General features: G+C 39.8%; 1 protein-coding gene across 1 annotated transcript in view; it reads right to left on the bottom strand.

Annotated features, from left to right (window-relative positions):
- Positions 1 to 26,120, bottom strand: part of LOC126248794 (steroidogenic acute regulatory protein-like) — a 161,125-nt gene that overhangs the window by 39,386 nt on the left and 95,619 nt on the right. The window contains exons 10-11 of the mRNA XM_049950180.1: positions 21,355 to 21,504; positions 1,420 to 1,524 (exon numbers count right to left, since the gene is read on the bottom strand). Coding sequence (XP_049806137.1) covers positions 1,420 to 1,524; positions 21,355 to 21,504 — 255 coding nt within the window. The remainder of the gene's footprint in view (positions 1 to 1,419; positions 1,525 to 21,354; positions 21,505 to 26,120) is intronic.

Below are 26,120 nucleotides of genomic sequence, written 5' to 3'. Positions count from 1 at the left end.
ACTGCAATTTTTACACCATATGTGATTTGCTACTATCAACTTAATGGGGGGGATCTCCATATGTTTGCCATGTGAATAATGTCATTAATTAATTATTTCATAAATATTAGATTATCTGACTCCATTAATATAATAGTTTTATTATTAAAGTTTTACTACTACTACTACTACTACTACCACCACCACCACCACCACCACCACTACATAACATTATTTTAGTCTATCTGTTTTTACATTGCTGTATGTTTTGCTTACTTTCTTAGAAAATGAATAAAATTATATCTTGGATGAACAATGTTTCAGTTATTGTTACAGAGCTCTTTGTGCTGTACGTCTAAAGTGAACTTTGTGTTGTGTTCATATGAGGCTTCTTAAAAATGGCATGCTCTACAATTCCTTACAAATCATCAGATAGTTCAAGAATTCAACAACTCCTTAGATTTTATTTCCTTTGTTATAAAAAATAAGACCACATTTTAATTTTCTATACATATTTTCATTCTAACTTTACACAGCAAATGTACCAAGAATATTTTACACAGGAATGAGGTGTTGAGGAACTTCATTCCCATATCCTCTGTCATCATTTAGCAAATATGAGTAACAGGAAAAAAGAACTCCACAACTCACGGTATGATTCAATTTCGCCTACATAGTAATGGCTAGTGCAGAAATTATCATATGATAATGAAATCCTGAAAATAGATCACTTTTGTTTAACAGCTTAGGAAAAAATTGGGCACCGAGATATACAGATCTTCAGCACAGATTTAATCTTAACAACTGTAGAAAATTAACATTTCACAGGAATGGGATGCCACTCCCAGCACTTTCAGGCATTTGAATGGTTGATAGACTTACAATAATAGTAACTTTTCAAGGGAAGGAATGGATACATATTATGTGTCTTTAACGCAGTGGTTTCCATTGCCTTCTGAATCCTCATGCAATTGATTATTGCTGACTGTTCTGCCTTTAGGGGCATTTCCCCACCACAATCACAAGAGGATGCCCTGAACCTCCATCTGCTTATCTATCCTTTTTGACAAAGCAGTTGGCAGAATGAGGGTGACTCCTTACACTGAAAGTCTTCAACTACCATTGCTGATTATTTTTTTATTCCAAATATAAGCATATGCTAGAATAAAACCCAAAAATCATAAGGTTTCGATTAGTAGTGAAAGATACTACCCTGAGATCATGGTGAACTAATTTACACCTGTTGTCTCTATTTTCTTTCTAAATAAATCATTTTATGCAATTCTGTTTATTATAGTATATTTTAGGAAAACTTTTATCTTATCTTATCTTATCTTACTCTGATTGGAAACAAATCTACAACAAACTTACCAATGAATCAGAAAATAACACAAAAAATAATCATATGTTCCACAGTACACAAAAAATAATGTAACTTACCTGCACTCTGTGAGACTGTAGAACTGTTGAATTCCAAGAAGGAAACTGCTCTACTGACTCAAAAAGAAGGTAAAGAAGAGCTTTTGGTGGCAAGTCAACAACACCCTGTAAAAATAATACAAGTATTCATAACAAATGAACCCATAAACACCTATTTTCTGCTGAGAGAATGGCTTTTAGGTCTCCATGTATTTGAGGTTATGATCTGAACTGGCCTGCCAAGGATGCATTGCAGATGGTCATATTTCTATGATAGGCTAAAAACAACAATAAATAACAAGTTAACCAATAATCTCAAGACCCTACAAAAGCTTTCCAACACTGATTCTTATACTGAAATTTTAAAGAAATATGTGTTTTTCTTTTCTGAGGAAGGCTTTGGCCAAATGCTTATGTAACAGTCTTTTCGTCATGCCTGCCCGCAATTCCACGTGTTATATTTACAGTGAATAGCAATCTATCCCTTTCATAATACGGTTCACTTTCCTTTAACCTCTTCTTCTTTTCTTCTAAATCTTTTTATTCATCTGCACCTAATAAATGTCAGTATATGGTTCTAATTTTGAATTACACAGTTCCCTTTTCTTGCCCTTTATTATGACAACATATGAATTGACCTCTTAAGACTATATCTATTCTTTCATAATGTACAGCAAGTTCCAGTTGCGATTAATGAATTATTTAGGAAGAAAGGAGATGACTCACTGAAAGGTAGAAGTGCTGTGTCGTCAACACACACACACACACACACACACACACACACACACACACACACACACACACACACACACACACACACAAGCGCGCGCCTGTCTCCCTACATTGTGCTCATTTGACTGCCAGCGCTCTCCTGAGAGTTGAAGAATGGAGAAAGGCACGCGCACGCGCACATGCACACAGTATTTGGTGGGGGGACAGCAAGTTACCTGAGGTAGCCCACTGTCCCCCAACCCCCACCAAACAGTCAGAGTGTGTGTGTGTGTGTGTGTGTGTGTGTGTGTGTGTGTGTGTGTGTGTCCACCATCCCTTTCCCATTGCCCCCCCCCCCCAAAAAACATTTCAGTTAGTGCTGCCATCTCACATCCCAGTCTGTGAAATCGAGTGCTTAGCCACCTGCCACCTGCCCCCTGCCCCCTTATCAGCACCCCTAGCTAGTCCACACTCTCCCACAAGCCACTAGACACTTCCCTCCCCCCCCCCCCAACCCACTCTCTCGATCCGTCAGACCACCCCACCTTGCACCCCCACCTCACCGCAGTACACTCACCGTGGGCCAGGAATGAACTGGTAGTCGAATGAGAACAATGTAGGGAGACAAGCATGTGCCTGTGAGTCAGTGAGTGTGTTTCTCATACAGCTTGAGAAAGGAATCCCATTCCGAAACCTAGTGAAGTAAAACTCTGCACCTTGTGTGTGTATCTGTCAACGATGCAACACTTCTGCCTTTCTGGGAGTTATCTCCTTTGTTCTTAAATAATTTGTCATGTCTTCATTCTTTAGAGTAGTTTTCCATTCTTTCCCCATGTTGTTCTCTTCTTTCTTTTGTCCATGTTGCATCTTGGAGCCTTTGAAACTTCTTAATTTTGCTCTGAACTTTTCTCTTTTTTGTCCTGTTTCTTCTTCCATTATTTCTATTTCCCTCGGGTTTGTTTTAACTCTTTTGATCCATATCATTGATGTTTCTGGGTTTCTATCAAAAAAGTTAAAAATCCTTTTTTTTCGTCTTGCCTTTCTTGGTGTTGGTAGAATATAACTCTTCTCTTCCTTGTAATCCAGGTTTTTTGTTATGTTAAAAGCCACTTCCATTTTCCTTGTCCTTGCGAAGTTACCCTCTTTGCCCATAGCATTTGGTTGCATTATTTCACCAACATATTTAAATTTTGTAGCCACTTTTACACTTCCATAATCAGTTTCCATGTATTTTGTTGACAACTTCACATGTGCCTACAACTTGTTACTTCAGTAGATACACATAGGCCTATTTTTGAAACTGTCTCTTGTAGGAGATTTATCTGCATTGTTGCATCTTCTATAGACTCAGCTAAGACTGCAAGATCATTTGCAAAAGCCAATCAATTCTCAGATTATCCCCTCTTCTCCCAATCATAATTTTTTTAAATTCCTTCTTCTTCTCCACTCTCTGGTTACCTTTTCTAGTGCACAATTAAACAGCAGTGGGGACAATCCATCTCCTTGTCATACACCAGTTTTAAACTCAAAAGCCTAGAAGGTCCAACCTAGAACTTCAATTTTGCATTTTGCATTTGTTAATGAGTCTTTTATGATTGCCACTCATTTGTTGTCAGCTCCAAACTCTTTTAGTGTTTTGGATAATGTTTCCTTGTTAATCAAATCATATGCTTTTTTTAAAGTCTACAGATTTTATGTACATATTTTTATCCCTCTTTCTTCAATATCTTATAAATTTCAGATTTAAAATTTGTTCCATACATTATTATTCTTTTCCAAACCCTCCTTGGTACACTCCTAATTGCTGACTCTGTTAGTTTTCCAGCCTGTTTTGTAATGCTTTTAAAAGAATAGTGTACATGACTGGGAAGAGAGAAATTCCTCCATAGTGGTTGGGGTCAGTTTTACCTTCTTTTTGTGGGTTGGGTGAATTAATGCTTAATCTGAAATCTTTCGGTATAGCTTCTGTTCCCAGACTTTTTGGAAGATTCCACATAGCTCATTATTATTATTATTATTATTTCTTTCTTTTCTCAGACATTATGTCTGGTCAAAAATGGAAAGTGACGCTGACCTTGATCAAGCGTCACTTCCTTTTAACTGCACGGTATATGTTATATTGCATTTAGGAACTTTCGGGTAATTGAACATGTATCAATAATTACGGATTTCTGTAGTTGTATATATAAGTTTGGATGTAGCTGTATTGCATTGATGTACTAGTGGATATTGTGTGGTATGACTCCTGTAGTTGATAGTACAATTGGTATAATGTCAACTTTATCCTGATGCCACATGTCCATGACTTCCTCAGCCAGTTGGATGTATTTTTCAATTTTTTCTCCTGTTTTCTTTTGTATATTTGTTGTACTGGGTATGGATATTTCGATTAGTTGTGTTAATTTCTTCTTTTTATTGGTGAGTATGATGTCAGGTTTGTTATGTGGTGGTGTTTTATCTGTTATAATGGTTCTGTTCCAGTATAATTTGTATTCATCATGCTCCAGTACATTTTGTGGTGCATACTTGTATGTGGGAACATGTTGTTTTATAAGTTTATGTTGTAAGGCAAGCTGTTGATGTATTATTTTTGCTACATTGTCATGTCTTCTGGGGTATTCTGTATTTGCTAGTATTGTACATCCGATTGTGATGTGATCTACTGTTTCTATTTGTTGTTTGCAAAGTCTGCATTTATCTGTTGTGGTATTGGGATCTTTAATAATATGCTTGCTGTAATACCTGGTGTTTATTGTTTGATCCTGTACTGCAATCATGAATCCTTCCGTCTCACTGTATATATTGCCTTTTCTTAGCGGTGTGTTGGATGCGTCTTGATCGATGTGTGGCTGTGTTAGATGATACGGGTGCTTGCCATGTAGTGTTTTCTTTTTCCAATTTACTTTCTTCGTATCTGTTGATGTTATGTGATCTAAAGGGTTGTAGAGGTGGTTATGAAATTGTAGGAGTGTAGCCGATGTATTTATGAGTGATTGCTTTGTGTATTTTGCTAGTTTCTGCTCGTTCTAGAAAGAATTTTCTTCAATTGTCTACCTGTCCATAAAGTAGGTTTTTTATGTCGATAAATCCCCTTCCTCCTTCCTTTCTGCTTAATGTGAATCTTTCTGTTGCTGAATGTATGTGATGTATTCTATATTTGTGGCATTGTGATCGTGTAAGTGTGTTGAGTGCTTTTAGGTCTGTGTTACTCCATTTCACTACTCCAAATGAGTAGGTCAATATTGCTATAGGATAAGTATTTATAGCTTTTGTCTTGTTTCTTGCTGTCAATTCTGGTTTCAGTATTTTTGTTAGTCTTTGTCTATATTTTTCTTTTAGTTCTTCTTTAATATTTGTATTATCTATTCCTATTTTTTGTCTGTATCCTAGATATTTATAGGCATCTGTTTTTTCCATCGCTTCTATGCAGTCGCTGTGGTTATCCAGTATGTAATCTTCTTGTTTAGTGTGTTTTCCCTTGACTATGCTATTTTTCTTACATTTGTCTGTTCCAAAAGCCATATTTATATCATTGCTGAATACTTCTGTTATCTTTAGTAATTGGTTGAGTTGTTGACTTGTTGCTGCCAGTAGTTTTAGATCATCCATGTATAGCAAATGTGTGATTTTGTGTGGGTATGTTCCAGTAATATTGTATCCATACTTTGAATTATTTAGCATGTTGGATAGTGGGTTCAGAGCAAGGCAGAACCAGAAAGGACTTCATGAGTCTCCTTGGTATATTCCATGCTTAATCTGTATTGGCTGTGATGTGATAGTATTTGAATTTGTTTGGATATTAAGTGTGGTTTTCCAATTTTTCATTACTATGTTTAGGAACTGTATCAATTTAGGATCTACTTTGTATATTTCCAATATTTGTAGTAACCATGAGTGGGGTACACTATCAAAAGCCTTTTGGTAATCAATGTATGCGTAGTGTAGTGACCTTTGTTTAGTTTTAGCTTGATATGTCACCTCTGCATCTATCATCAGTTGCTCTTTACATCCTTGTGCTCCTTTGCAACAGACTTTTTGTTCTTCATTTATAATTTTGTTCTGTGTTGTATGTGTCATTAATTTCTGTGTAATGACTGAAGTTAATATTTTGTATATTGTTGGTAGGCATGTTATGAGGCGATATTTAGCTGGGTTTGCTGTGTCTGCTTGATCTTTAGGTTTCAGATAAGTTATTCCTTGTGTAAGTGTATCAGGGAATGTGTATGGGTCTGCAATGAAACTGTTAAATAATTTAGTTAGATGTGAATGTGTTGAGGTGAACTTCTTTAGCCAGAAATTTGCTATTTTATCTTTTCCAGGGGCTTTCCAATTGTGAGTAGAATTAATTGCTTCGGTGACTTCATGTTGCAAAATTATTACTTCAGGCATTTGTGGTATCATCTTGTATGTGTCTGTTTCTGCTTGTATCCACCGTGCATGCCTGTTATGTTGTACCGGGTTTGACCATATGTTGCTCCAGAAGTGTTCCATGTCTGTTATGTTTGGTGGATTGTCTATTTTAATGTGTGTGTTATCTATTGTCTGGTAAAATTTCTTTTGGTTTGTGTTGAATGTTTGGTTTTGTTTCCTTCTATTTTCACTTTTTTTGTATCTTCTAAGTCGTTTGGCTAATGCTTGTAATTTCTGCTTCTTTTCATCTAATTGCTCTATCGCTTCTTGTTGTGAGATTTTACCTAACCTTTTTGTTTTTTTTTCTGACATTTCATTTCTTATAAATTGTGTTACCTGTCCGATGTCTTTTCTCAGTTTTTCTATTCTGATCTGTAGCCTGTGTTGCCATGCTGGGTTTGTGGGTTTCTTCTGTGTGTTGGTTGGTTCTGATCTCTGCCTAGTGTGTATATTTAGTGTAGTGAGTGCTCCTATATAAACCAGTAGTTGCAACTCTTCCATAGTTGTGTTTTCATTTATTTTGTTGTGTATAATTGTGTTGATAGTTTTTATTGTTGTTTCTCCTTGTGGGTTATTTGGCGGTCTATGAAAGAATGGTCTAATGTCTGTATTTGTGTCTTTGTATTGTATATATGTCAGCTGAAATTTTTCGTCTATATCTAACATGTGTGTCACTTCGTGTTCTGTTTGTGCTTGTTCCGGTGGCTGTCTTAAGATTTTGTTTTCCTCTGATTGTTTAATTGATGCGTGTTGTTCTTCGTTTGTTTGCTCTGGGATGTTTGAGTCCATTACTGTATTTTCTTCTTCTTCTGATGGCCATTATTTTGTTCCAGTATTTGTTGTACTTGTTGTTTGATGTTTTCTAATTCTGACTGGGGTATCCTGTTATTTTTGATTATTACACGGATCTGATCAGCTAGTTGTTGTTCTGTTAAAAATTTTAATTCTGGGTATCTGGTAATAAATGTTGTGTATACTTGTGATCTGTATCCAGTTGTGTTGGTTCCTAGGTTTGTTGCTTGATAATAACAGAACATGAGGTGTCGATTAACTTCATCTGACCATCTCATCCTCTGTCTTTGTTTTCCTTCTGGGGTGGTTGCAGGAAGTATATCCTGCAAAACACCTCTATTTGGATTTAAATCATTTTCCAGTTGGCTAGCAGTGTCGTTACCATTGTGGGCGGGCATAGGGTTCAAGTGTCGTCCCCGACCATGACGGCGCTTGTCCGAGGCTTCTTTAGTTCTGTCCTGAACCAAGTAATCACACTAAAAGGAGGGTTAGCCCTATTAGTGGTTTGTTCTTTTCGTCGCCTTTTACGACTGGCAGAACATACCGGAGGCCTATTCTTTTCCCAGGCCCCCACGGGGTTGTTGTTATTATTATTATTATTATTATTATTATTATCATCATTATCATTATCATTATCCATCATCATCATCATCATCATCATCATCATCATCATCTCATTTTTCATTGTGGCATTCCAAAGCTGCATGTTTCATTATTATGTTATATTGCCTTTCAATTTTCTTTATATTTTTACATTTTATTAATTTTAGTCAATGAATTTTAGTCAATTTTATAAAAATAATTTTCCACTTGTCAGTTGACACAGTACTTATTCATTCTCTAAGATCTCAACTTTCTTTCTTCATCTGAAATCATCTGTTTCTTAATCTTGGGTTGTCATTTCACTCACTTGCTTCCAAGTTTCTTGGTTTTGTCTGTTTTGTTTTCTAAATCTTCAATTGTAATGTGGAGTTTCCTCATATCTTTCCTGATCTCAGTAATCCATTTCATGTTGCGCATATTGTTCTCAAATACTCTCCTGATGATTCTGATTTCCTGATCAGATGTCTACAGAAATAAATATGTTTCTTCCTGATCACACTCACAACTAGTTCCATTTCCTTGTAGACTGTTTCATAACAGGCAATTCTCTGGAATCTGATAGCCTTTATTTCACACATTCTGATTATTTGTCTTTCTATCTTGACTATTTATACACGGTGATTTCTTCCACTGTGTACAAACTCTAGGGATTGATCGACGAGAGGATACGAAAAAAAAGATCTAATGAACTTATGTCCAGAAATGCATGGTTTCCATGCTAGAGACCATTTATTCAATCATACTTTGTTACAAAGACTGCAGGCTAATAAACCCTATACCATGCCGCCACAGTTACAGCATGCACGGTTTCCTCCTTGAGGGTGCTACTGTTCCCCAAACGTCATGCTCTAGTTCCCTCTCCTGCCATTGTAATTGGTAATGTTGTATCTGATTCATTTCCTTTGCTGACTCACCTAGTAGTGGACGTGATACAGCATTGTACACAATGGTTCCGTATTTGAATTGAGAGCTTGCCGACATGGTGTTTACTTATGGAAAGGCAAATGGCAATGGGCAGCGGACAGCAAAGTTGTATCAGGAGTCCTATCCCCAGCAACAACAACCACAGCATTCAATACTTGCAACAGTGTTTCACCATTTGTCTGAGACAGGGTCGCTTCAGGAACTTTCATAACAGTCATCTGTGGGATAGCAACCGGAATGTGTGGGCTGGAATAACTGGCAACTGTATTTTGAAACCAGTCTTCATTCCACGTCACGTAAAAGGCCAGAACTATTGGCGTTTCTTGTGGGTGACTGTCTCCCTGCTGGAAGAAGTGCCATTGATGATTCAAAGGGTTATGTGGCTCCTACATTATGGTGCTCCAGCCCACTTCACCATTCCCACTTCACCGTTAACGTCTCGATGCATCTCAATCATGTCTTCACTGGTTGATGGATCAGACAAGGGGGTTCAGCTGCATGATCTGCTCGTTCACCAGATCTCAACCCATGTGATTTATCATTATGGGGCCATCTCAAAAGTATCATGAATGCAGAGCCCACTCCAGATGTGGAGACACTGGAGCAGCGTATTTATGTTGCCTTTAACACTGTTCGAATGCAGACTGGCCAATACAGACATGAGACACAGAACATGCTATGGCGCATACATACATGCATTGAGGCACATGGAAACTATTTTCAACACATATTGTAACTGTGTCTACATGGTACAGCATGTATTAGGCTGCTGTCTCCGTAACAATGTACAACTGAATAAATGGTCTCTAGCATGGAAACCACGCATTTTCAGACATAAGTTCATTAGACCCTTTTTGTACCGAACCCTCTCATCGATCAATTCCTAGTGTTTGTACACAGTGGAAAAAAAAAATCACCCTGTATATTATGATGTATTCTATGATCTTATGACATGCACATAAATGTACAAATGAAAAAATGGATAAATAAATAATACAAACTTGAATAAAAAAACGTGTTTTCTTATCTATTGGCAAATGCAAGCACACATCTGCCCACTTAATGAAACTGCCATTAATAGAAGTCTGCCAATTTTAACATTACTGGTATCATTTTTCTTTTGTCCTTAAACATTTTTGTTGACATTAAATCAATATTTTAGCTTCAAATAAAATTAACACAACCATTAAAAACTGATACCAATCTCAAGATTCTAACTTTAATTCTCAAGCAATAAAACAAATTTGATCTTTTGTCATTGTTTTAACTGGTCTACATGCAATCACTTAACTGAGCTGAGTTGGCTTGTTGTCTGATTTCATGATTTCCTTGTATTTACTGGTAGTACAGACACAATGTTGGCCTAATGACACAAAAGCGATGCCAGTAATGAGGATTTCAAAAGGATTTAAAGCAAAGATCTACTGCATATGAAGTGTCTTTCTTCATGTGCTGAATATCTTAAATTGTATATTCTTCCCCATAATTGACTGTAGTCACCACACACACCCCTGACAAATTTCATGAAGTAAAACAAGAACATCACTACCTTCCATACTATGGTTACATGTAATACGTTGCTAAACACCTTTCCCATGAATAATCACACTGTTTAGACTCATACTAAATAAGACTTTTTACAATAGTTCATAATGACAATAAATGCATAAGGTCTTTGGAGAAAGTAACTACTTATTATACAATATGAGTGAACCCATTGAGGTGTTTATGTGGTTGAGGTACTTGAATCATATTAGGGAGAAGTGGACTTCGATTTCCAAATGCAGCCGTTCTGACACAGTTTTTCCACTGCTTCTCTAAATCACTTTAACTGAATGCCAAATGGCTCATTCACAAGAGGCCTCAGCTGTATTTATGCCCCTTCCTAAGAACTCCAAGGCTTATATATGGCTTAAAGCACTAAAAATATTATGGTTCTGCAGAGTACAGCCTGTCCATTTTGCTATGATTATAGGACAGATTGTAAGACATGGTGATAATCACATCAGTGAACCTATAGTCATCATAAAAAAACCAAATGAGGATATAGACTTATACCCCATTCCTTGACTAGAGTACTTATTACGCAAAGTCAGCCAGGGGTCATTGTTTTTCAAAAATTCATCATGAAGATACTTATCTACAATCACCATTGTACGCAACGTCCAACTCATCCTTTGGTTTGTATCACTATAATGGGTTACAATTTGGGGTCAAAAGCACTTGTGAAATCTTTCAAACATATCTAGAATAGGTCATCTGGAGTATTCCTAACTGTGCAAACTGCCTATACAACATTGTAGTGAAAGGGATTGCACAGCTGCAACATTTTCTTGACCATTGTATTAGCCACTATGGGAGAGTCTCCAGTTCATCTTGTCTGCATTTGAAGTCAACTGCCAATGTAATGAAATTGACCACTTGACTACCACCTACTTCCACTCAGCATCAAATATCAAATTCAGAGGAAGAGCATTTGGTCAGGTCACAGATATCCAAGACCATGCTTTCAGCATCATTCGTGAAAGAACTGACTGGTTTCCTGGTGACATGTAAGCCCATGTCTGTCAATGGATATAGCCCCTGGTGAAATGCTCAACAGCCACGGGTGACAAACATTAATTAACTTATTGCACACAGCCCACACGCTAGGCCTACAAGTTTTAGACATTAAGACCAATCAGAATAAGCTGATTTGCAACCATAACCAGTTCTGGCTACATCACGTCTTAGCTGGCATGAGGCCGCACAACCACAACCACAGATAAGATCCTCTGTCTGTCAGCAGACGTAAGCCAATAACACAATACCTGTCCACAAGTGCACCCCAATATTTCTCTGATCTCCGACCTCCTGTCTCACAGCAAGTTGTGATCCATGGTCTCTAATGAGCCAATGAAAGTAAAGTCCCTTCCACTAACTGGGCAACTTCTCTCACCCACTCTGCCACACCCCTCACAATCAATAAATCTGCCAGTTACTGTCTATCAGTGGCCTCAAAAATGGCTAATCATCATGTTTATATTGTCACGTAGAAGAAGGTTTATTCAGCACTTGCACATACAAGAGCACGGAGCGAACTGCCTCCAGCCAGAGCACATACAGTATATATACAGCTACAGAACATTCCAGTACAATGATTCTTAACATTAGTGGATACTTCTAGAATGTACTTGAACCAAATATAGAAATTAAAACTGTACAGTCCAGGTGAGTTTTGAACTCACGACGCTCCATGCAAGAGTTTAGTTGGTTGGTTGGTTGGTTTTGGGGAAGGAGACCAGACAGCGTGGTCATCGGTCTCATCTGATTAGGAAAGGATGGGGAAGGAAGTCGGCCGTGCCCTTTCAGAGGAACCATCCCGGCATGTGCCTGGAGTGATTTAGGGAAATCACGGAAAACCTAAATCAGGATGGCCGGACGCGGGATTGAACCGTCGTCCTCCCGAATGCGAGTCCAGTGTCTAACCACTGCGCCACCTCGCTCGGTCAAGAGTTTAGTATCATAACCACTACACCACAGTGCTACTCAGCTTCTTTTGCGACGTTGCTCCCTCCTTAAGAAAACAGCATCTCGGTGTTACATCGTCCTAGTCCAGGAACGGATCAGCGGTCCTGCATACTCCGACTCCCGATTACTGATTCTCACCCTGGCGGTGATCTTAGAACTTCTGCTGCTGCTACGCTGTTCATCACCTTTCTGCTTGTTGCCTATCACAGGAGCTTCGGATTTACCCTGGGTTGCAGGATCCTTATAGGGCTTCATTCAAAGGACGTGGACCGTATCTCTGATCTTTCGTCGTCTTGTGTCGGGGTCCAAATCTTCAACTTCATATGTAACATCAGACAACTGTCTTACAACCTTATAAGGTCCAAAGTAGTGCCTGAGGAGCTTATCAGAGAGACCAACCTTCTAAACAGGAGTGAAGATCCAGACGATGTCATCAAGCTGGTAGACAACATGGCAGTGGCTCGCGTCATACCTTCGGCGATCGTTTTCTCGAGCCTGCAGCATGCAGAGTCGAGCTAATTGCCGAGCTCCCTCAGCTCTGGTTAACACCTGGCTGACATAGTCATCGTCCGCATCATCAGGCTGTAACGGAAACGCACAGTTCATAGTCGTAATCGCCTCACGCCCATGCACCAGGAAAAATGGTGTAAATCCTGTGGTGTCTTGTTTGGCGGTGTTGTAGGCAAACATCAAAAAAGGTAGCACCTCATCCCTGTTGCACTGCTCAATACTGACGAACATTGATAACTTGTTGGCCAAGGTCTTATTAACGCATTCAGTAAGCCCGTTAGTTTGTGGATGGTAGGCAGTCGTCATGTGTTGAGTAATGTTGCACTGACGGTTTATCTCCGTCACAAGATTCGATTGAAAAACTTTCCCCTCAATCCGTAATTAATGACCTTGCGGCACCATGTTTTAATACATCATCTTCCACGATGAATTTGGCTACCTTGGATGCTTCGGCTGTTTACACAGCTTTTGTAATGGCATAGCGTGTCAGATAATCAGTGCGAACAATAATCCACCAATTGCCACTAGTAGACGTTGGAAATTGTCCGAGGAGCTCAATCCCAAAATGCTGGAAAGACGTTTTAGCTGGTGGAATTGGTATAAGTCAGTCAGGTGGTTTCTGAGGAACTGCCTTCCTCCTCTGGCACTCTCGACAGTGCGACACAACTTGATGGACACTCCTAAATAAACCTGGCCACAAAAATCTCTTGCAGATTCTATCATATGTCTTAATAAATCCTAAAAGTCTGGCCTCATGTGTGTCATGGAATTTCTGTAGAACATCAAAGTGCATGTGTTTAGGAATCACTGGTAGCCACCTCTTTCCAAACGGATCAAAGTTTTTCTTGCAAAGTAATCCATTAACTACCTTAAATTTTCCTTTCACATCCTTTGACTGATATAAGGCAAGTATAATTTGAGATATCTTGGCATCCTTCTCCTGCTCAGCAGAGAGATCCTGGAGTGCAGTGAGACAGTCACTATCTTCATCAAAGTCTTGATGATCTTGCACAGGGTTTCTTGAGAGACAGTCGGTATCTTGGTGTTTTCTTCCACTTTTGTACAATGCGGTAATGTCATACTCTTGAAGACGTAGTGCCCACCTGGTGAGTCGTTCTGTTGGATCCTTAAGACCTGTTAACCAACAAAGTGAATGATGGTCTGTAACAACTGTGAATGGCCTTCCATGGTCAAAATTTGCACATGTCCCAGATCACAGCAAGACATTCTCTTTCTGTAGTTGAGTAGTTTGTCTCAGCTTTTGTAAGTGTCCTAGAAGCATAGACTATAACCTTCTCTTTTCCATCTGAAATTTGCACCAGAACAGCACCGATCCCATACCCGCTGGCATCTGTGTGTAGTTCTGTAGGTGCTCTCTCATCATACAGACCAAGTACAGGGTCAGTCGTCAGAGCTTTTTGTAGCACATCGAAAGAATCTTGTTGAGCACCACCCTAGATAAATTTAGCATCAGCTTTTAACAACTCTCGGAGTGGCCTGGCTTTGATACAAAAGTCTTTGATAAAACGATGGTAATAAGAACATAATTCGAGGAAGCTTCTCACATCTCAAATACTTTTAGGAATAGGAAACTCCATTGTAGATCTCACTTTTTCTGGGTCTGGCCTCACACCTTCATTTGACACAAGGTGTCCATGTATTTTGATTTGTTTTGCTCCAAAGAGACACTTTCTTGGATTAAGTTTCAGTCCGCCTTGTTGGAGACACTTAAGAATGGCCCTCAATCTTTTTATATGTTCATCAAATGTCTCTGAGAACACTACAATGTCATCTAAATAACAAAGACACATCATCCACTTCAGGTGCCTTAGAAGATTATCCACCATCCGTTCAAAAGTTGCTGGTGCATTACACAAACCAAACAGCATTACCTTAAACTCATACAGGCCCTCAGGGGTGATGAATGCAGTTTTCTCACGATCAGCCTCATCTACTTCAATTTACCAGTATCCATAGCATATCTCCATGGTTGAGAAAAACTTAGCCCCCTTCAGACAATCTAGTGTATCACCAATTTGTGGAAGAGGGTAAATGTCCTTTTTAGTTATCTTATTAAGCTTCCTGTAATCAAAACAAAAGCATCAATTGCCATCCTTCTTCCTGACAAGGACCACTGGTGATGACCATGGGCTGTGCGAAGGCTGAATGATGTCATTCTTCACCATTTTCTCCACCTCATCGCGAATTATTCGACATTGCGTTGCTGACACACAGTATGCTCTCTCGCTTACTGGTTGATGGACTCCCGTGCTAATCCAGTGCTTCACCATTGATTTGTCTAATTTGCTCTTCACCTGTGGATTGAAGCGTTCAGAGAACTCTTGAAGAATGGCAAGTAGCTTCTTCTGTTGTTCCTTACTGAGATCTGGTGATAGTCGAGCTAGAAGATCTTGTCTCGTAGTGGTAGCGCTAATTTCGCCCACAGATTTGGCATGGGAGGTTTCTATGATGCTCAGCTGTTCTGCAATTAATGGCTCAGCATTTGCTACGTACATTCGTCTTGGAAGGATCTGCGGTTCTCAGTGAAAGTTAATTATCCACAGTTCATCAAATCTGTGCTTAAACTAGACGACAGAGGATGGGATGACAAAGTTATTCTTCAGTGGTATGCTTATCTTACAGTCCACTACAAGATCCATGGGCTGATGCATGTCATGACACGTGACAGTTACCTTTCTAGCGCTGACTGCAGGAATGATCACTTCATCCAGCACACATAGTCTCCACACACTCAGATGAGCATCTTCCTGTCCACAGTATCTCATCTCATCTAACATAATCTTCAAGTGACCACAATCTACAATTGCCTGAGAAGCTTTCAAAAAATCCTATCCAAGAATGACGTCATGACTACGCTCTTTTAAGACAATGAATTCTAAGGGCTGTGTATGGCCACTTATACCCACATGAATTGTACATCTTCCTGTAGGTTTTACATATTTCCCATTAGCCACCTTCGGCAGAGATGTTTTGTTGTCGACGAATACGGTTTTCTGCAACTGGCAATAGTACTTCTCTGAAATGCCTGAATATGATGCTCCAGAGTCCACAAGAGCGTGGGCTGGTTGGCCATCCATGAGGATATCAACATAGTTTCCTATCATTTCTGTAGTGATCAACGGCAGAGGATTTTTCTCTTTGGCGGCCTCACCTCCAAGGAAGGTCACACCCTTTAGTTTTCCAGGTTGCGGTTGCTAGGTGATTGGCTGGAGCTTCGAAACGGTGATGGAGACTTCGATCGTCGTGTTGTGGAGCGTCCTCTCCAGTGGCTAGCTTATGGTGAAGGTGATCTACGTTGTCCTGCACCCACACACATCTTCTTGTTCATCTTCATTGTCCCAGAGTTGGTGTCGGCTAACGTCGGTCTGCTGTCTTCTGGCATGGGTATCATCAAATATCCACTGCCTTTCTCAACAATAGTGCACCACATGCCCCCGTCGTCCGCAGTGGAAACATACTGGTTGGTTATCCTGGGTCCTCCAGACGTCAGTCTTCCTTGGTGCCCAAACAGGTTCCTCACGCAGCACTGTAGGAACGTAACTCCACCTGGGTCTTGACTTTTTCACCATTTTGAAGGGAAATGAAGGATGAGAGATTGGGTTCAATGTCTATTCCACTTCCTCCCTTATGACCTCTTGAAGCGTTTCGGTTTTTTGCTCACCATGCAATCTGAGTGCCTTCTGAACTTCCTCTCTCACTATCTGACAAAGAACACTTGTGAAATCAGTCGTTTCCTCCATTACAGACATCGATACGACGTTTGGAAGCCGTTCAAACTTCTTGCATGTAATTCTTTTTTGATGCATGTCTCGATATACTGGCACCATTTTATGAAATTGTCTGCTGTCAAAACCCCCTCCAGGAGTAGGGCTTGATACATGTCCTCAGCAACACCCTTCATGAGATGTGCAACCTTATCTTCCTCCTTCATTCTAGGATCCACTATTTTACACAGCTCCAGGACGCCTTGAATGTAGGATGCTGTAGTTTCTCCTGGACGCTGTGCCCTACTTTAATTTATCTTCAGCCTTGCTCTTCTGATGTTGTGTGTCACTGAAATACTTGCGCAGTTCCGCCTGGAATACTTCCCAGCTTGTGAACTTCTCCTTATTGTTCTCATACCATTGCTTGGCAGTGCCCTCTAAGCAAAAAAATACATTAGCCAAACACATGGAGTCATCCCAATTGTTAAATTTGGCTATACGCTCATATACCTTTAGCCATTTATTTGGATCTTGACCATCGTCACCAGAGAACCCGGAAGGATGTCTCATGTGGTGGAACACAGTTGCTGTCATGTGACATCCACATTCTCCTCTTCTTCTGTCTCCAATAGATTGCAATCTGTTGAATATGGCTGGAACTCTAGTTTCTCACCAAGTAACCAGCGGCTCTGTCGTGGCTGATGGGAGCCACTGTGTCATTGATAATGTGTGCTATCACAAGTTCCAATAACCGGCGCCTCCACCAGAATAATGTCACATAGAAGAAGGTGTAATTAGATGAATGACTAACACTAACTTCACTTAACAAAGATTTATTCAGCACCTGCACATACAAGAGCGCGAAGCGAACTGCCTCTGGCCGTAACACACACAGTATATATACAACTACAGAACATTCCAGTACAATGATTCTTGACAGTAGTGGATACTTCTAGAATGTACTCAAACTGAATACAGAAATTAAAATTGTACAGTCCAGGTGAGTTTTGAACTCACAACCCCCCATGCAACATTTTAGTATCACAACCACTACACCTCTGTGCTGCTCGGCTTCTTCTGCAACAATAAGCCACTTAATTTATTGGCAGGAATTTCAGCATTGCTTTTCTACATTCCTCATCAGTGCAGGCACGTAACAGGTTATTATCAGCTCTGAGAGTCAAAGTGGGGAGGGATTTTGTATCCCAGCTTAGCACGGCTATCAATTCCAATGGCAAATCAGAGATGTTTAAACTGTCCAGTCAACCTATAATCAAGTCAGCCTACCGTGCAGCTGACAACTGGTTCACAATGTGTAATGAAACTTCTCAATTCTGTGCCATACTAATTGTGTACAATGACTGCTGCTTGTTATGGAACCTCTTGGCTTGCTATTCAGATGGGCTTACTGTGGTTTACAACAGACTCACTTCTTACTTGGTTTTTGACTCCTCCAGTGACATTGCCTGTGTATGAGAATGTAGTGTCTTTTGTGGTCACAGTTCAGCCTTACTGTTCTCACTTACAGCCAAGGTATGCAACAGAAAGCCCTCATACAGAGTTATGCTCCACATGAATAGTATTTCACAAGCCTCAGCTTTTTCATAGAATTTAATGCTACTTCAAAAAAATTACTGCATTTAAATTATCAATATGTTTAAAAATGATAAAGGACAGCAACTTAATTCATGAACCTCCCAAAGAGATAACAACTGTCACCTGGATGATACTCAAAACCAGAATCTTGCCTTTTGCAGCAAAACTCTTACCGACTAAGCTATCCAGTCAAGTCTCGTGACTAAGCCTTACAGCTTCAGTTCTGTCTGTACCTATATCTTACTTTTCAAGCTTCACATAAGCTCTCCTCAAAATGCTGGACTCGAACTCTTGGAAGAAAGGATGCCACAAAGAACTGGTTTACCGCCGGCAGCGGTGGCCGAGCAGTTCTAGGCGCTTCAGTCCGGAACCGCGAGACTGCTACAGTCGCAGGTTCAAATCCTGCTTCGGGCATAGATGTGTGTGATGTACTTAGGTTAGTTAGGTTTAAGTAGTTCTAAGTTCTAGGGGACTTACGACCTCTGATGTTAAGTCCCATAGTGCTGAGAGCCATTTGAGCCATTTTTGACTGGTTTACTCACATACTCAACACCACTTCTGCAGTGAATCTTGCAGGAGAGTGTGCACTGCTCTGAAACCTCTTTAAAGATTGAAACTGTACACCAGAAAAGGAGCCTTTCACGGATGTTCGTTTCGCTATCAGTCTGGCAGAACATTTCAAACAGGGCACAGATAACTGCAGAGTGAATGACGCATTCTGGAAACTTATTTGGTCATATAAATTTTTGCTGGGGGGACATCCATAACTGTTAGATATGTAATGCGTGTGACTAAAACATCTGCTACAGTTGTACAGTTATTTACAGACTAAAGTATTTACACTACCTGGTTTCAGGGACTCAGCCACACCTTTAAGTATATCTAACAGTATGTTGAAGCACCGATGTCAGAACTAACACGCCAACACATCTGCCTTGTAAGTTAGTTCTGAAATGGACACTTCAACCTACTATTTATATATACACCTGAAGATGAGGCTGAGTTCCTAAAACACAGTAGTGTAAAGACTTCTGTCAATAAATAACTGTACAACTGTAGGATATGTCTTCATTGTGAACAGCATTTGGTCTTCTTGTAACCCTTCTTGAAAACAAATCAAATTTGCAGTCTCTTTGTGTCTCCAAAGACAATTTTTCTTTATACGAATTTATAACAACTCATAAATAGCACCAGTACCAACACATTTGCAAATGGCAACCTAAGATTCAGTTCATTTCCAACAGCTTTATTTCTCAACATCCACACACAAACTTGCACATCTACATTGTGCAATACACAATTATGTGTATTCTAGCTCAAAAAAGGACTCGTCGAAAATGTAATTATCAGTTTTGTTTATATGTCTGTTGACTACTCAATGCCTCTACTGTTCAGTGAGTTGTTACCTTTGCTTCTAAATTATTTACATTCAGCCATAGCATATAAATATGAATATGGTCATTCAGTATTTTATCCTACATTTCACTGTCGCTGATTTTGGTATAAATGTACTCAACATGCAGAATAAAAATATATTCTCTCTCTCTCTCTCTCTCTCTCTCTCTCTCTCTCTCTCTCTCTCACTGTATGGTGAAACCATTCCTTTATTTTGTGCAAGATATAGTGGGATTATTATTCTACCTTCCAAGGATTCTCTCATGACCCTTATCAAAATCAAAACTTCTTTTCCGTCGAAATCTGTCATTTGCTAGTCCTGTGCTAGATTCTAATTCTATTCTGCCTCAGATTCTGTTCCCTTATAAGTATTCTAGTAACTCTGATAGAGTGCTTAAGTGAGGTGTAAAAAAACAATTAAGTTCAGTTTTACTCAATTATCACTTCATATTCCCCACATCATAGTATCAATAAACTCTAATAATAGTGCCACCATTTTTGCTGTGCTGCAACTACACCCATGCTCATAATTTAAGAATAACTGAAGAATGTGGTGCCACACAACGTGGCACTACACAAAACTGGCCCTAATAGCATAGGCACATAGGGAACACACATGACACAGATCTGTAAGTCCACAGTATTGGTGATAAGTTGAGAAAACCATCCCGTTACACATGTGCTACATGTGACCATGTACTGTGTTCTTGACACCAGGCTTTACAGGCTCTCCTGTGACCAGGGGTCAGTGAAATGCACCTTGTAGGTCTCTGGGAGAATAAACCATGTCTGTCCAGATGTCTGTAGACTGTGTATCTGGAGGTAACTGTTCCAGTAGCGGTGGTAAGGTCCCGAGCAAAGCTACCTGCAGTACTCCGTGGCCGTCTGCGAGTACTGATGATGAGATATTGATCTTCTTGTGGTGTTGCACACTGTGGATGTCCCGTACTGTAGTGCCTGGACACTTTTCCTGTCTGCTGGAATCGTTGCCATAACCTTGAGATCACACTTTGTGGCACACGGAGGGCCGTTGCTACGACCTGCTGTGTTTGACCAGCCTCCAGTCGCCCTAGTATTCTACCCCTCATAACGTCATCAATGTGTGTTCTTTGAGCCATTTTCAACACACAGTCACCATTAGCACATCTGAAAATGTCTACACACTTACTCACTGCACCATACTCTGACATGCACCAACACACCTCTGCGTATGTGGACTGCTGCCAGTGCCACTGTGCGACGACTGCAGGTCAAATGCACCGCATGGCCATACCCTGAGGTGATTTAAACCCGCAACCGCCCACCAGAGCATTGTTTCACCATGTATCAGCATTAACCTTAATTTATGAGCATGAGTGTATAATTGTCTGCTATTTGTGTCCTAAACATTTCAGTCTAACTCCTCTTCCCAGAACTGCTCTGATCTTCAGTAGGCACTATTTCCAATAATACCTCACCATCTTTATATTAAAGACTTCAGATGACTACTGCCATGGGGACAGTCACCAAAGATCTAACATGTGCCATCAGATGTGGACTCACAAGTCTGACTGTCCTTCCAGTCAACAATTGTGGTCCGGACTCTCAGTTGACACAATACACGAACTGTTAATTACTTGTGTCTCATGGTATACTGTAGTTAGAAGTACAATGTTTTATCAATAAACAGCAGTTGGAGGCCTGCAAAGAGTCATCAGTATTCCACAATGAAGGAATGGAGGAAAGAAGGAATAGCGTTTTTAGGTTAGTCTCCTAAATCACAAAAATGACAATTACTTACAGTCAGACGGAAAACCTTGTTCTGCTTCGGTAATACTCTGCTGTGAACAGTATCATCATCTACAGTTTTTTCCAGTTTCCAGTCTGGCAGATTAACAATGTTCCATGCAGCCTCAACTATTTCATGGGCCTTCCTCTTGTATTCTGACTCCTATAGATACATGTCCAAATATCAGTATAAGCATCACAGTCAAAATAAAATGAAAATATAAATAGAGGTCTACAGCTGTTTATATAAATGAGTTTAAGTACACCGACAGATTATTAAAAACTGACTATATTTCCTGGAAATAATTTTTTGAAACATCAAATACGTAAAAATTTAACAATCACTTATCTACATCTACATGGATACTCTGCAAATCACATTCAAGTGCCTGGTGGAGGGTTCATCGAACCACCTTCACAGTTCTCTATTATTCCGATCTCGTATATCGCAGAAAGAATGAACACCTATATCTTCCCGTACAAGCTATTATTTCCCTTATTTTATCGTGGTGATCATTCCTCCCTATGTAGGTCGGTGTCAACAAAATATTTTTGCATTCAGAGGAGAAAGTTGGTGATTGGAATTTCGTGAGAAGATTCCGCCACAACGAAAAATGCCTTTCTTTTAATGATTTCCAGCCCAAATCCTGTATCATTTCTGTGACACTCTCTCCCATATTTCGTGATAATACAAAACGTGCTGCATTTCTTTGAACTTTTTCGATACACTCTGTCAGTCCTATCTGGTAAGGATCCCACACCATGCAGCAGTATTCTACAAGAGGACGGACAAGTGTAGCGTAGGCAGTCTCCTTAGTAGGTCTGTTACATTTTCTAAGTGTCCTCCCAATAAAACGCAGCCTTTGGTCAGCCTTCCCCAAAACATTTTCTACGTTTTCTAACTGTCCTGCCAATAAAACGCAGCCTTTGGTCAGCCTTCCCCACAACATTTTCTATGTGTTCTTTCCAATTTAAGTTGTTTGTAGTTGTAATACCTAGGTATTTAGTTGAATTTACGGCTTTTATATTAGACTGATTTATTGTGTAACCGAAGTTTAACAAGATCCTTTTAGCACTCATGTGGATGACCTCACAATTTTTGTTATTTAGGGTCAACTGCAACTTTTCGCACCATTCAGATATTTTTTCTAAATCATTTTGAAGTTTGTTTTGATCTTCTGATGAGTTTATTACTCCATAAACGACAGCGTCATCTGCAAGCAACCGAAGACGGCTACTCAGATTGTTTCCCAAATTGTTTATATAGATAAGGAACAGCAAAGGGCCTATAACACTACCTTGGGGAACGCCTGAAATCACTTCTGTTTTACTTGTCTACATCTACATGGACACACTGCAAATCACATTTACTCTTAATATGTCAAATTATCAAAATCATATCAATATAAAACATCAACATGTGTTTCAGTATTGGAATCAGATGCAGGTCATTATGAGGATTGTAGACATTTCAGGCAAAATTTGAAATTTTTTTAGCAAAGACTAATCAAATCACAACTGAAATTGAGGGTGCTGTCTGTGACTGTAACGCCGGAAATGCATATCCTCCTATTTCCATCTATTGTACTATTAAGTTTTTCCTTATTTTGTTACATGAAGATACGACATTCCCGTGTTTTTATATATTGTAATTGTTTTACATTTATGTCTATGTATAATTGGTTTGTTTTGTAAATATTATTTGCATTTTTACGCTGGGTCTTGCCTAGGGAAACCTATGCTATCGAACGATTACATCGATAGGTCGTGTGGAGAATCAAAGTGATTAGGATCTTTGGTAGTGTTAACTCTGCCGCATGGAGCATGGGCAGGGAGAGTCTGGCTGGAGAAGGGCGGTGGAGCAGGTGTGTTGTGTGACGCTCCCGCGAGTTGCCGCACTTTCGGGGTTTGGTAGCATGTAATTGCGCTCGACTTGCTATGATAGTTTCTGACACGGAGTCGCGGACGGGAAGCATTAGCTGGCGCACATCAGGAGCCTGTTTCGCCTGGTGACAGTGTCGAGAAGAAGGCGCGCCAACATCCAGCTTCTGCAACAGCGACGGCCGACAATGAGTGACTGTCGCCACCTCCTCGACCGACGACTTCAAACCTTCAATCAACCAACAAGGAAGGCTGGAAGCACGTAAAGTTTTAGAACTGTATGGCAGACCTCAGCTTTTAAAATTGTCCCATTTGCCTCACAAAATAACAGCAACTTAGCATGAACCTTTGTTGCTCATTGTCCCAATTGCATTACCAAGAAGGGTCCCTTCCTTTTCCTAAATGAACTCGAGTGTCGTTGAAATTCAAATGCCAGCATTAAAGTAATATCATTCGATTTCACTGCTTTAATTTCAAAGTTCAGTTAAAGTATTCATAGCTGGCTACCATAACCAAACAGAATTATATTTCGATTACACAAGCACAAATTAAGAGTGCAAGTTTTGTTACCATATTTTAGCTTACCTGTGACTGCAGCTCAGCTTGGTACGTACTAGATTTTACTATTGTTAATTATTCAGAATCATTTAATTCAAGTTCAAAGTTAAATCTCTTATTTCTAAATTGCGTGGATTCAAGTAGCTTTTGAAATGGTTGTTGATGTAGCCCAAGACTAACCTTATTTTATTGAATTTCGTAGTGCTTCAGAAACAAATTTCAGTCACTAAATTAACTTTCAATTTTCCGGTTTTATTATGATTATTTTTTGATAATTTAAGTCAGAGTGTAGCGAAATTTATTACTTCTAACAAACATTCTGTTTTCACACAACACGTGTCAACCTTCAGTTGCCACGCTTTTAGTGCTAATTATACGTGCAATAATCTTTCTTTTTCAGTTATTATAGTAGTTGTCCATAGGACTGGTGACCGTAATTTTCCCCAAATCTCAAATGTCTAATTAATGCCAGTTAATTGTTAAAGTAATGACTGCACATTTACTTTCTTTATTAATTTTACCGTTTTCTCAAAATTAATTTCCACCAATTACATTTGCATTTTTCCTTTCATTTAGATGTAACCCTTTCCTCCCTCTTTACCGACAGATTAACTTCGGTTATGATTGCTTTTCCCAAATTTCCATTAGGTACACGCGGTTTAATTTTTCACTGTCATTAAGGTCGATAAGTGTGGGGGAGGTTACACGTGGCGACCTGGTGACAGGACAATCTTCAGATTTGAGGTTGTTCTGGACACGAATTTTGCTTGTGCAAATGTTGTAACAAAGTACTGGTTACGAACAGGTCGTTACGTCAGCAAGAATAAGTAGTGGGAGGAATCCCAATTAGATTTGAGATTTGGCATTTATATTGAAAATTATTAAAATGAGTGAAGGCAACAATTACCAAAATTTGGTAGACTTTGATACGGCACAATCGGTCGAACAGTGGGAAACGCGCACCGCGGAACAAATTCAGTAAGTGAAAAGAGGATCAACAGAAGGTGGAAACTTTAAAGGCTTTAGTGTCCGAAGTAGATACTAAAGTGAGGAAGCAGGCTAATACCTGCGAAGAGAAAAAGAGGGAAGTGGAAACGCTTGCGACAACCACTTGCCAAGTAATTACAAGAGTGTAGGAATTAGAAAAGAAACTTGACGAAAAACAGAGCTATGTGTCAATCTGTGCACATAGTTCGGAATTGTTGACGAAAGAGGAGCGGTTCGACCCCTTGAAAAAAACGGTATACACGCGACGGATTTCATTAAAAATTGTGAAAGAGTTTTACCCAGATCATTGACATGTTGGCTGGTGATGCCAAGCATTGGGGCTTAAACCTCAACATTACGAACCTGACTTTTGACGAGTTTAAAAATTTGTTTCTGGCTGAATACTGGTCAGAGCAAAAACAACAAAATGTCTGGCGCGAATTTGTCGTATCGGTGCGAATTCGTGTGGCTCGAAGGAGTTTTGTGAAGGCTGGATCCACAAGTTGGAATATTTGCATGATCGCCGCACGGAATCCAAAATAGTCTGGGAACTCTACAAGAAGCTTCCAGATGATAGAAAACGCTACGTAGGAAGCAATTACAAGACAATCAATCAATGATTTCCTGGAAAGAGTTGAGGACGAGGGCAATTGGCACAATAATCGCGACAGTGGTAGAGGATGTGGTAACAACAACGGGTACCACAACAACGATAACCATGGGAATAATGCATACCGCAACCATGGCAGCAATAACAATAATGGTTCGGACCATAATAACAATTGGTACAATGCAAATAATAACAGGAATGACAGAAACCAGTATTATACTAACGTGATATGGGCTTCACAGAATAGTAATAATGCCAGAGGGTGTGATAAGCTGCCTCAGCAGCATCCAGGGAGCAGATCTGCTGGGACGAGACAGGGAAACCATGAGCCGTGCCGGTGAGGGGCCGACCGGGTCTGGAGAAATTTTGGCAGTCCAATAACAGGAGAAAACCCAGGTGTCGTCGTTATGAAAATTCCGTATGGAATAATCAGCGGCGGGAGAGCGTGCCAGTGTTAAGGGAAAGGAGTGCGCCCGCAAGTAGTACATCAGCTGTAGACACGGCAGTAGAAAATACATTCACTGTCAGTGAGAACAATTTAAGTAGTGTTCCGGAAATCGATTATAAAGTGGCAGCTGTAACACCCACAGCGGAACTGGAGATTGAGTTTAAGAATGATTCGCAATTGTTGAGAGAAGATCAGATGTCGCATAACACGTCCGTCATCGAGCAAGGGGATGCAGAGAGGGATGAGGTCTGGTTAAGGCAGTTCGGTCGCTTATACGACGAACTAAGAGATTCTA

The sequence above is a fragment of the Schistocerca nitens genome, chromosome 3 (genome assembly GCF_023898315.1).
Source record: "Schistocerca nitens isolate TAMUIC-IGC-003100 chromosome 3, iqSchNite1.1, whole genome shotgun sequence".
In the NCBI taxonomy this organism is placed as follows: domain Eukaryota; kingdom Metazoa; phylum Arthropoda; class Insecta; order Orthoptera; family Acrididae; genus Schistocerca; species Schistocerca nitens.
Note: the sequence above shows the minus strand (reverse complement) of the source record. Positions and strands in the feature narration are given on the sequence as shown.